At 45.8% G+C, this 12,974-nt stretch overlaps 1 protein-coding gene across 1 annotated transcript; it reads right to left on the reverse strand.

Moving 5' to 3' along the window:
- Positions 1-5,163: 5,163 nt before the first annotated feature.
- LOC125517097 (disease resistance protein RGA5-like) lies at positions 5,164-12,492 on the reverse strand. The gene is made up of 6 exons (XM_087529288.1): positions 12,333-12,492; positions 12,078-12,197; positions 11,719-11,842; positions 11,402-11,596; positions 10,375-11,298; positions 5,164-7,608 (listed from the first exon to the last, which is right to left on the reverse strand). Exons 5-6 carry the CDS (start codon positions 11,208-11,210, stop codon positions 5,694-5,696), a joined length of 2,751 nt encoding a protein of 916 aa, XP_087385414.1. The 5' UTR covers positions 11,211-11,298; positions 11,402-11,596; positions 11,719-11,842; positions 12,078-12,197; positions 12,333-12,492; the 3' UTR covers positions 5,164-5,693.
- Between the last annotated feature and the right edge of the window lie 482 nt (positions 12,493-12,974).

Genomic DNA, 12,974 nt, shown 5'->3' on the forward strand with positions numbered 1-12,974 from the left:
CGGTGCGGCGCCTTTTGAGCCAGGCGAGGAGGCAGGGGCCTTCTTTGACGATGGCACTGTCTGATTGTGTTCTCCACAAGCCCCTGGTGTTCTGGCAATGGCTTGCCTCTCATCGTCGTCGTTTCCTTGCCCTGAGCTGGTAGTTGCCTTCCCCTTGGTTGTGTGTGTGCTAGAGGTCCCTAGCATCTCCTAGCTATTAGCTTCATGTTGATCTGGTATAGCTGGTTGTGTGCTATGTGAGCTGTCTCCCAGCACCTTTGTATCTTTGCTGTGTTTTTTTTTCTTTCTTTTCTTTGTGTGGTTCGTGGTTGTAATCTCTGTAATCCTGGCCGGTTGATGGCTTTGTTAATTCAAAGCCGGACTCTTCCGGAGCCTTCGTTCTAAAAAAGAATAGAGAATGGAGAAAATTCTCAAGATTTTGATTATTGCCGGTAGAATAGTCTCCAGAGTAGTACAAATACAGGAACTATTCCAGCGCCCATCACTGTCAAGATTCAGCAACCAATCATCGCAGAAAATGTAGAACAGCTAAGCTAGGGTTGCTTAACATAAGCTCGCATTGTTATGATAAACAAGAAACTAAATGATTCTCTCACCAACAACAGCCAGGGCACCAAAAACTAACATCTGCCACTGAAGCTAGCATACATACCGAGAGCTGCACTGCAATTCATCGGTAACATCAAATTTTAACACTGACATATATATAGCAAGTGTCTAATAAACTGTGAGCAGCATTAATTCAAACCGTCGAGAAAAATACAAGGGATTAATTGTGAAATGTTTTGCCTATGAATGTAGCATAACAGGCCGGGGCATCAACGTTCCTTGATGTCTAGCTTGCTGAAGACAAGATTTTTCTTTTCTTTTTCCAAGCAAATAGTGCGCAACGAATAGTACTAGCTCGTTCATCACTCTTCTGTTTTTGTTATGGAAATGGCGTCTTTGTCAGTAAGCCAAAGAACTTGTTGATGGAAATAACCAAGAAAGCATACATGCATAATAAACTAATTAAAGAGGACAAAAAACGATGGAAAATCATACGGTATACTAAGCAAGACGAGAAAGTGTTATACCAATAAAGAGTGTACATTCGGTACATTTATCTACTAAACAAAACTCCTAGCCTGCAAAGCATGTTTTTTTTTTCCTGTCTGAATTCGTCAGGCAAAGTTGGGATCTGCCGGGTGAGCCGGAGCAGATCCAGGCAGCTCTTGGCAGAGAGCTGGTGATGCATTAACTGTTTACTATTTGTTATGGGCGAGCTTCCGGTTCCAGGCAGTGGCGGCTCCAGAAATTTGCAACCGGGTATTCATGTGTATTCATTTTGCCAAAATCATTGCTATTTTCAGAAAATTGTCACTCTTTTGCCAAAATCAACACTGTTTTGTAAAAATCATGGGTATTCACATGAAGACCCAAGAATACCCCTAGCGCCGCCCCTGGTTCCAGGAGAGGTTGTGGCATTCTCGATGCCCAACACCATTAGCATCATCTTCATGCTGATGCAGCCCAATCAAAAAGAGAAGAGTGTCCAAATCATCATATTCAGCCAGGGACAGAAATTATCATCGGCTACGTCCTGAAGCATCCATCTAGGAGAGTAACTAGCACCGCAAATTAATGATAGGTAACAGCAAGAATTAGCTGTGATATGATATGTATATATAACAAGCATAACAGAGCATCATCATCCTCCAACAGCACTTGCTTATACTGAAACTTATCAGGTAGTGAAACTTTAATACAAATGCCTCGCCTCCTCAAGAGATCGAGAACTGGTGCTGCCTTCTCCGAGTTCAGGTCCTTGGTGATCTTCTGGTATGTCAACTGCCATTGCGAAAGGGCATGTCAACAGAAACTCTGAAAATGGACATAAACTTGAGTTTCCCCAAAACTCTGAAAATTAACTTGAGAACTCTCGTATTTCGTGGTGTTTCTGGGTTTTGGATTGGTGTTATACTGATGTGAGCAATAGAGGCCCCTGTTATGCAGTGTCACCATCATGCAGTGTTAGTGCAGCATCAGGAGAGTAGTCAGCAACGGTCATCTGCTACTGCAAATTAATTGATGACTGATAACATCAAACTTTAACAGCAATATATAGCACTGTAATCATATACTCCCTCCATTCCTTTTTGTAGTGCGTATTAGTTTTTTGGCAAAATTCCTCAATGTAGTGCGTGCATGCAGCCCAAGCCTCCCCTGGACGAATTCACCCTTCACAAAAATCACAGGAAACACAGCAGCGAGCGCACATGGGGTGGGACAGTACTTGCATGCAGGGTTGGTCTAGTACAAACCACGTCTCCAGCGCATGCATTGGTATAAGAGCTGAGAACTATGCGCATTATAAACTGGAACAGAGGGAGTATAACAGCATCCAAATCGTCGAGGAAACAAGAAAGGTTCATCAAGTGTTCAGTTCTGGAACTTCTAACAGGGTCACCGAGCGTCCTTGAAGATAGCTAACTTCAGAAATAACTCACCAAGAATGCAATGGCATTACCCAATTTAAACAACTGGCAACACTTATTTCTAACTGAAGGCAGTTTACCAATTCAGAAAGAGCACATATTTTCTGAATGACAACTTGGATGCTGCATTACTTAATCGTGTGCATAGATACTCTGTACTGGAATTGTTGACTGCACGAATTAATCCGGTCTCAAGCTTGTAATGAACTAGTATGTTACCAATGCAAATGATTGACAGATGAACTGTAAAGTCAAAATTTAATTTGACAGTAATACATACCGAGTGGCAGGCTTATATTAAGCTGTAAACAACCATACGCAGGCATATATAGCAGCATCCGACTTGTTGAGGACTAATCGGAAGAAGCAGAGTGTATCAATTTTTTTTCGAAAATGGGGATCTCCCCGACCTCTGTATCAGGACGATGCATACGGCCACCTTTATTACTAAGCAAATCAGTTCGACAGAGGTCTTAAAGTCTCAACAAAGGAAAAAAAATATGCTCACAAAGAGCTAAAGAGTAAAAATAAAGCCACAACCGGCTGGGAAGAAAAAGATAGGAAAACTAATCGTCTATGCTATTACGTGACCGCCATCCAAACCGGTTGAAAATAGCCCGTGCTACCATCTCCCATCGGATAAATCCAGTAACCAAACGCTCCCTGGCTTCCGTCGGAGTGAGTAGCGACCACATACGAATCAACACAGTGGCTCGGAAGATAACCTGCAAAAAATGAGTATTTGTTGTTCTGTTAAAGACCAAATCATTTCTGCAATTCTAGATAGCCCATAATAAATCACATGCTCCTACACGAATGTGTCTCGTTGTTACGGGCGCTATCCCATGAAGCCACGTTCCAAATAACGTGTTGATATTATTCGGAGGAGTAACATTAAAGGCTACGTGAACTTTCCGCCATAAATTTTTTGCCAATGGGCAATCAAGAAAGAGGTGTTTGATGGATTCATTCAGATCACAAAAACTACATCTAGTAGACCCAGTCCAGTTGCATTTTACCAAGTTGTCTTTAGTTAAAATGACTTGTTTGTGTACAAACCACATAAACACTTTAACTCTCAGGGGAACTTTGACATGCCAAATATGTTTCGACGTAGGAATAGAGCTAGAATTAATAACATCCAGATATATGGATTTAATCATAAACTCTCCATTCCTAGTTAGCTTCCAACACAACTGATCGGGTCATTGAGAAAGATGTACATCCATCAGTCTTCTCATAAGATGAAGCCAAGCTTCTCAATGGTTTCCTACTAGCGCTCTCCTGAAGTGGATATTGAGAGGCGTGGACTGAAGCACTGTCTCAACGGAAGCGTCTCTCTGTTGAACAATGCTATAAAGAGAAGGATATTGAAGCGCGAGGGGCGTGTCCCCTAGCCATGTATCCTCCCAGAATCTTATAGAAGTACTGTTACTGATCACAAACTTTGTCCAATTGAAAAAAACTGATTTAACTCTCATCAGTCCTTTCCAAAAAGGCGAGTCCATTGGCCTCACTGTGACCTGGGATAAAGTTTTGGAATGAAGGTACTTATTACACAGAATCTGTGCCCATGTAGCCCCCGTCTCACCAGATAGCTTATACAGCTATTTGCTGAGAAGACATCTGTTCTTCACCTCAAGATTTTCGATACCTAGACCCCCTTAGTCTTTTGGTCGACAAATAATATCCCATTTAGCGAGTCTACATTTTCTCTTCAGATCATCACTCTGCCAGAAGAAACGGGATCGATAGAAATCTAGTCTTTTCCGAACTCCAACTGGTACCTCGAAAAAAGACAAGAGAAACATGGGCATGCTTGTGAGAACCGAATTAATGAGAATTAAACGGCCTCCATATGACATGAGTTCGCCCTTCCAGCAACTGAGTTTCTTCTTAAATCGATCCTCAATGCACTTTCATTCTCTGTTTGTTAGCTTACGATGGTGAATTGGTATGCCCAAATAAGTGAAAGGCAAAGCCCCCAATTCGCATCCGAACAATTGCTTACATGCCTCTTGTTCCTCATCGGCTCTTCCAAAACAGAACAATTCGCTCTTGCGGAAATTAATTTTTAGTCCGATCAATTGTTCGAATAAGCATAACACCAGCTTCATGTTTCTCGCTTTTGCCAAGTCATGCTCCATGAAGATGATAGTATCATCGGCGTACTGTAGAACAAACACACCTCCATCCACTAGATGAGGTACCAGGCTACCTACTTGAGCAGCATCCTTAGCCCTTCCTATTAGAATCGTCAACATGTCTACTACAATGTTGAACAGAATAGATGACATCGGATCTCCTTGTCTCAGACCCTTATGTGTTTGGAAGTAGTGACCTATGTCGTCATTCACTTTAATTCCAACACTCGCTTTTTGCATGAAAGATTCTACCTGTTGTCTCCAAGCCTGAACAAATCCTTTCATATGCAAAACATGTTGAAGGAAAGACTATTTGACTTTGTCGTACGCTTTTTCGAAATCCACTTTCAAAACAACCCTGTCTAGTTTTTTCGTATGAATTTCATGGAGCGTTTCATGAAGGACCAACTGTTCAGTCCAACTGTAAAAGCCTGCAGAGAGAACAGGAAAAATGTATTCCAGTTTTTTTTCCCGAGAACTATTGGCTAGCTTTATTGATCATTCATAATGTTTACAGGTATGATCATAGGATCATGGAGAGATCCCAACCAAATATGCCTACCTTGATCTATCGGAACACCATACCTAGCCAATCTATCTGCCTTAAAATTCGAGGAACGAAGTTCATGAACAAAGTTACAAGTTGTTCTGACAGCTACGAATAGTGGCCCAATAATATTAAATCATCAGCACGGATGACTGAGTATTACAGAAAAAAATGCAACTAATCCAACGACCAAAACAATGCCCATGAGGTTGTACAGTAGCCATCTTAACTAATTCTACATTTTTGTATCACACGGACTCCATAGTACATTATCCGACAGAGGAAATACAATGAATTGGTGTATCATAAAAGAGAGATGAATCAAGCCAAACACTATTAAACTTCAGAATCGGCCAGCCGGACGACTAGCAGAAGCAACTCCCCTGTTGTTGGCTTATTTTTTCAAAGTATCAGCAAAATCTCCCAAAGTGAACTGGTGTATCATAAAAGAGAGATGAATACAGATAAACACTATTAAACTTCAGAACATGCAGTGCCGGCCGGATGTTGGCTTGTATATTCAAACTACTGAAAGAGTAGAGTAGGGTGGTTTGGATGTGTGCTGGCTGCTCTTTCCATGGCAGTCTTTACGGCTTTAAAATTGCCGGCTTCTTTACATTCAACAGTACTAAGGCAGGGGAGGTTCCCGATTCCAAAGTCCAGACAGTCAGCTTCAACTATGCCCAGATGCTTAAGCACGAGTTTTTCAAGCTTTGGCATGGACCCTGCCCCAAACATCAGATCTACAGGTTCATAACATGCATCATAAATAAATATCTTCAAGAGTTGGAACCCAACTTCTCCACTGACTCTGAGCTTTTCGTTTGACATTGTTTCTTCATCCAGATGCAGACCGAGCAGACTGGGTAAAGCCCCAAGGGTGCAGAGGTCGTCCTGCTTGAGCCCCTCCACTTCAATGCGTAGCCGTTGGAGGTTTCTGAGGGAACCCATCCATGTCGGAACCTGTGGGAAGGCCAGAGAATAGATAGAAAGGTCCTCGAGGGTAGGCAGGCACAAAGATTCCTCATGTAAGAGGCTGCTCCCAACCCCAATACTAATTTTCAGGGAGCGGAGGTTATGGGTGCCTAGCTTACACAGGGAGGAGACATAATCTTTGTTGTGCAACCCAACCCCAACCATGTTTGTATCATCAGTGTCAGGATCTAATTCGAAATCAAGGGCAAGCCGCAGATTCCTCAAATTCTTTAGTTGGCCAAGGCCGCACAGGAAGTCTAATGGCTGAATGGAGGCATCCACATAATCCAACGTCTCCAGTGCTTGCATCTTCGCAATCCCATCAGGAAATTTAACACTAGGCTCAATAAGTAGATGTGACAATTTTCTGAGATTAACAATAGATGCAGGTAATTCCCGTACGCGAGTGCGTGTTAGATCCAGTATCTCTAAGCACCCTAAACGCCCGATTTGTTCTGGGAGCTTGCTTATTCCTGTGCCATGGAGGTTCAGGTACCTCAGCTGGAACAACCTCACTATATTTTCAAGATGATGATCTTTCAATGGTTTGAAGCTCATGTCGAGAACACACAAATGTCTGAACTCTTCCAAAGAAAGGATTTCCAACAGACCTCTAACCACAATAAGTGATCGGACATGGGACAACACGAGACCTGCTGTCAGTACTGTTGAATTCAGACAGAGTCGACGAACAACTTTGTTTTGGTTCCCAATTGTCAGAATGGAAACACCAAGTAAAGTAATGAAGTTCTCTTCTATGGACTTGGATGTGATGAAATCAAGAATCGTGTCATGAACTCGACAACTCTCCACCCTGCCATAGTGATCTGTCACCCCAGGCTGGATCAAACCCCTATTGAGTAGTTCATTAAAACACCTTTCTCCTAACTCATATGCCATGTATCTGCCTTCTCTATGAATGAAGCCTTCAGCAATCCATCTTCTTATCAGTCCATTCTTCTCAATAGTAGAATCTTCTAGATAGATGCTCAGGTATAAGAGGCAAGTTCTTAAATAAGGAGGCAGATCAAAATAACTAAGTGACAATATCTTCATCATTCCTTCGACATTAGGATTTCTTTCAAGTGCACGGCCAATTGAATTTTTTACTTGATTCCATAGATCTTCTGTTTTTTCTTTGGTGGCCAACAAACCAGATATAGCAATGATCGCTAAAGGTAACCCATGACATTTTCTCAATATCTGCTCAGAAACTTTTTGAAGGTATAAAGGGCAATCTTCATCAGACTTGAATAACCTTCTGTGAAATAACTGTCTTGAGTGCACCATATCAAGAGCCCTTATATTGTAAATACGGCCATTGAATGATGAACAACATGACTGAGCGACATTGTTTATACGAGTAGTCGTGATTATTCTACTGGTAGAACTTGTAGCAGGGAATGCACACTTAATAATATCCCAGGTATCCATGTCCCATATATCGTCAACAACAACAAAGTACCTGTACATGGACAAATAAATATTAGCATAGCTGTAAAATAAAGTGTGATGCGTAGACAAACAAAGAATAAACGAAACACATTAACATTGACAAAATGAAAAATATAAGCAGACAAGTGCTAAAAGGGCACATGTTACATAATCAATTCATTTTTCATGTGGGATAAGCAATTGTTTAAACAAGAGGCATGACCACAGAAAAGATCAAGACTGGAGATGTATAAGAAGATGTCCTGTATAATTATATGTAGGCATCGATCAGGTGGTCATGAGCAACAAAGCAAGAATCTGGGTGTGGACCGAAAGATCCAGTGAGTTATAATAAAAACAGAGTAAACTACATATAATATATAAATATATAGAAAATGTATGTTTTCCCTCCTAGACTACTGATTTGGGTATGCTTTCCACTAAAAAAAATAGGCTCACTTAACCTAGTAAACTATAGTTCTTTCAATTGTGGATGCCTACATCGTCGGTGATGTATGTCCGTGTAGGGCAACAACAGTGGCTGATGCCTAGCGGGTCTCAACAGAGCTGGTCTCAATAGAGCAGTCTGGCGTTTGGTTGGCGGGATGAGAGAAAAGAGGAAGAAGAGTGTATCAAGGCACAATGCATCTTGTCTGAAGAAAAAAGGGAGCCAGAGAAGAGAGAGGTAGAGGTGGAAAAAGGTGATGTGTGTGACAACCTTCATGTGAAAACCAGGGTAACATGGATGCCACACTTGCAAAACCGGCCATGAGGTAAAGTGCACAGAAAATTATGAATTCAGGATGCTAAGGGAGCTCAAGGAGAATTAGAAAGAAAAGTGAGCCAAGTTAGTATGGGGCTCTACTCCTGAAACAGACTTATGCCATATGTATTGAAGTCATAGAATATCAAAAAGGAGGAAAACAGATCTCGCCCCCGCGTTGCTCTCCCAGGAGCGGCTCGGGCGGACCTGCACGCCGCCGCGGCCGGCTCCCTCCCGCCTCCTCCCCCACCTTGCCGCCGCCATAGGGCGCCGCGGGCAAAGCCCGCACGGCGTCGGCGGCGGCGGGGCTGTCTTCTCTCGTGCACCTCGACGGATCTCGAGCAGCGGCGGCTGATGCGTGTATGTCGGCGGTGCGGGCCTAGGAGCATGGCGCGGTCTTGTGCCTTATCTCGCGTGCCAGGGTCGCCCTCAACGCTGCTGGAGGCTGGCAGCTGCGGCTGGGGGCGGTGGCCGGTTCTCGCGGCGACCGGATGACGGGGCGGCGGCCCCGGAGCTTGGCGGTGTTCCTGCTCGGCTCTCGGCGAGCGGTGGCAGGGCGTGGGGCACGCGGCGGCGAGCCTCGGCAGGTGGTGGCGGGCGCTGGGCTCGCGGCGGCGCTCCGGCGTGTGCAGGCGGCGGCGGCCCCTGTGCGCGGTTGACGGCTCCCTCTCCGACCCGGACGGCACGGGGGGTGGCGGCGGCCCGGCGTGGCCGGCGATATGGATGCGGTTGGGCCGGCGGCTCATTGGTCTATCGGAGATCCAGGGGCATCATCGTCTCCGACTCGATCTGCTTTGGTTCGTGCTAGATCCGGTATAGGGAGATAGTCGTCATCTCCCGGTGCTGGCTACATGGATCTGGCGGGGACGGCTGGACCCTTGGTCTAGTCTTCGACAGAGAAGGCGGCAGTCCGAGCACAAGAAGCGGATGGAGTTCTTCGAACAGATCTGGGTGAAAACCTGCTCTTGGCTAGAAGCCAAAGCCGGCGATGGCGGCGCTCTACGGTGTCGTTCCCTTCTTGAAGGCATCGCCGTGGAGAAGTTCTAGACTACGATCTGCTACCTCCCGGGGAAACCCTAGATCGATAGATCAGAAGACGGCGGCGCGTTTGTGTCTTTTCACCCTTGGGGGCGTCTTTCTTGGAGGTGTACGCGGGCTCGAGGGACTAGTGGACGACGTGTTTGGTGGAGCGGTGCTTCATCATGCACATTGATGGTGACAGGTCTCGATGGCTTGGCGCTCTAGAGATTAGGCGTCTGATGGGCGATGATGGACTCGCGCAGGAGGGTGACGATGTCTGGCGCCGTGGTGGCGTCGACGGCAGCTAGACCGAGCAAGGTAGATGTAGCAGTACAACACTAAAAATAGATTGGTGGCAGGTGGCTACGGCGGCCTCATACCCGGCAGGCGTCCTGGGTGAGGAGTGTGTCGGACTGGTGGGTGCCCCATACCCGGCAGACGTCCTGGGTGAGGAGTGTGTCGGACTGGTGGGTGCCCCATACCCGGCAGGCGTCCTGGTTGGGACCTCAGGTCTTAGATGTTAGGTTTGGCTGTGTGGTCTGTTTGGTATTTAGGCCAGACTATCAGCATCCCTTCATCAACTGGATAGGAGTAGCGACAGATGTTACCTAGACGGTGGCTTTAGTCTTACTGTTGTATGACTTTGTAAGGTCTTGTGTGAATAATTAATAAAGTGGCTACATGCATCATCCAGATGCAGAGGCCGGGGGTCCTCCATTTTAAAAATAGAATATCAAAATAAAAGGACATAAATCATGAACGGAGGCTCCGAGGACATGGTTTTGTTTGTACTCTCTCCACCTATTTCTCTTCTTTTTTAGAACATCAACGGTCTTTAATACAAACATTTGACTATTATTTTTTCTAACAATATACAGAGAACTGTGAACATAGAATTGTATGGAACTTTTTAACAAATTCCACTAGTACAATCTTCCTATGACATCTAAGTAACTATTTTATACATTCAAAGATGACAAGTAGAAATGAAAAAATATTAAAGACAAAATGTACCTTTTGTCTGCTAGAAAATCTATGATCTTGCTGATGAGTTGTTGTATATTCCCGGCTTCAGTGGTAGCATAGTCTTTCTTAGCCACTTCACTTAGAATGGTTCTCAAGATATTGGTCATGTCTGGATTTCGTGAAACTGAGACGAAAGCCCAACACTCGTATTGTCCTTTGAGCTCTTGATACACTTGGTTTGCAAGAGTTGTTTTGCCCATACCTCCAGATCCAACAATGGAGACTATCTTCAGTTGTTGTTGCGTTGACGCACGGCCATCCTCTTGTGCCAATAGCTTGATTATCTCAGCCTTGGGTTCATCGATTCCAACAAGCTTTGAGGCATGCTCAAAGATAGCAAGAGCTCTTGGGTCAATGGCTGCATTTCTGGTGTTTGAGACGATCTCACGACTCTTGTACCTTGCATTCCTCTCACCCACCTCTTTGATTTGTTTCTTCAGATCCTGAATCTCTTTACCTATCCGACGACGAGCCTTCATCTTCCCCAACTTCCCTAGTGAGTTCTTGATCTTCTCAATGAAGCCATCTGGCTTTTCATCTTTGTCACCGATGCTTTGCATGAAGTCATCGATGGCATCCTCCAGGTCATAGGACAGTTCCCGCACCTCATTCATCCAAACTTTATCCTGCAAATCGGGATCCTCCTCTTCAGACATCTTGAGGAGAAAAGCCTCCATGGCAGCAAGTTCATGAGTGAGGGACTTGATCTCCTTGCGAACTGTCTTGAAACGCTTGTACTCACTGCCGAGCAGAAGGGTCAGCTTCCCTATGACAGGTTTGAGGACCCCCGTCGCCACGCTGACGAGAGCCGCCTCCATGGCCATGCAAGCTCAGAGCTCGGGCAGTCAACTGTGCGTGGAGGACAGGTTGCTGAATGCACAGACAGTAAACAACTAGCTACAAATCGACAACCTGAGAAAGAGGAGAGCATGGGTTAGTAAACATCTAGCTGCAGATCCTCCCATGGAACCTGAATTTTTAGTTGTATCGGAGAGGCAGAGATATGGGCTCATACCAGATTGTGGTGCAACCCAGCGCCACAGCTCGCTCGATTCGCAGTGCAGGTGAAGAGTGGATTTGATTTATTTTCCGCGAGGCAGAGATATGGGCTCATACCAGATTGTGGTGCAACCCAGCGCCACAGCTCGCTCGATTCGCAGTGCAGGTGAAGAGTGGATTTGATTTATTTTCCGCGTCGTCGATCTGAACCCTGAAAGAAGATAGATTAATAGAGGTGAGCCCGGCCATTGCTGCACCAAAAATGGTCAAAAATGTGCGTGGTTGCAGAATGCACTGACAGTAAACAGCTAATGCAAATTGATTGATTATTACACTGAACAGCTGAGTTTTTATTGGTTCAGAGTCAGCTCGCTTGGTACACAGTGTCGGCCAAGGCCAAGCGCACTGACGGTGAACAGTGGATTGTTTCTTCTTCTCCGCGTCGTGGATCTGAACCCTGAAAGAGAATGGATTGAGGGAGGTGAACAGTGGAATATTTATTTCTTCTTCTCCGCGTCGTAGATCTGGGCCTGGAAGAGACTGGATTGAGGGAAGGTGAGCCCGACCGCCCATTGCTGCACCACACGAGGTACAGACAGAGCGTCCCCAGTGCCGGCGCAGTCAGTCCAATGCGCGGCGCCGACGGCGGCATGGGAGGAGATCAAAGCAGGGAGAGAGGGGACGGGCCGTACCTCAAAGCATGGATCCGGCCGCGGCGGTCACGAAGTAATCCCGTCGCAGTCGCATCGGCATGCGCCGCCGAGAGAGGTGAAGAGTGGATTAATTATTTCGTCGGCGTCGTGGATCTGGAGCTGAAAGAGGATGGATCGACCGAGGTGAGCGCAACGGTCGCTGCAACGAATGAGCTACGGGCCGACCCCGTGCCAATGCGCGCCTTCATACTAGAAAGAGATGGAAGCAGGGCAAGTGGGGATTCGTACTCGTACCTAGCTAGCGCTAGCAGGATGGATCTGCCGCTCAATGCCGACCCTCGGCGGCGAGGAGAAGCTCGGGCGACGCCGGCGACGCGTGCACGGAGGCGCAGGAGTGAGAGTGGCAGCAGGAAGTGGGAGTGAGAGGAGAGGAGAGGAGAAGGGGATGGATGGATCTGCTCGGCAACGCGTAAACAACGACCGACCGTTGCCAAGTCGTCGTCGTCGTCGTCTGGCCCATCTGTCTCCCACTCTCTGTTCCGTGGGCCCAAAACCACGTGGCCCAACAGAGTGTGTCGGCTCTCTCATGCGCAAAATAGAAAAAAACAGATATTTAAAATATTTTTGGGCACCGTCATTTTTGCATCCAGGAGTAATTTAGAGCACCAATTATTGAGAAGAAAACAAGGATTCGCTACCCCAAATTAACTTCACCCGAAGAAAGAAGTTTCTAGTTTTTTGGACCAAGATTAGGATAAGTTCATCAGCATTGTTGCACAGTATGATTCAACAACGGGTACTCACCGCTTCTGCCGTCGCCGGCCAACGACGCTGATCGGTTGTGTGGATGCCCTCATCAAGCTTTTTTTGGTGGGGCTATTACGAAGCTAATGTGTCTGATTGTGCGCGCGTGTTGCGTCAACGCTGAAACAATCG

The sequence above is a fragment of the Triticum urartu genome, chromosome 6A, assembly GCF_056163025.1.
Source record: "Triticum urartu cultivar PI428250 chromosome 6A, HENAU_Tu73, whole genome shotgun sequence".
Lineage (NCBI taxonomy): Eukaryota > Viridiplantae > Streptophyta > Magnoliopsida > Poales > Poaceae > Triticum > Triticum urartu.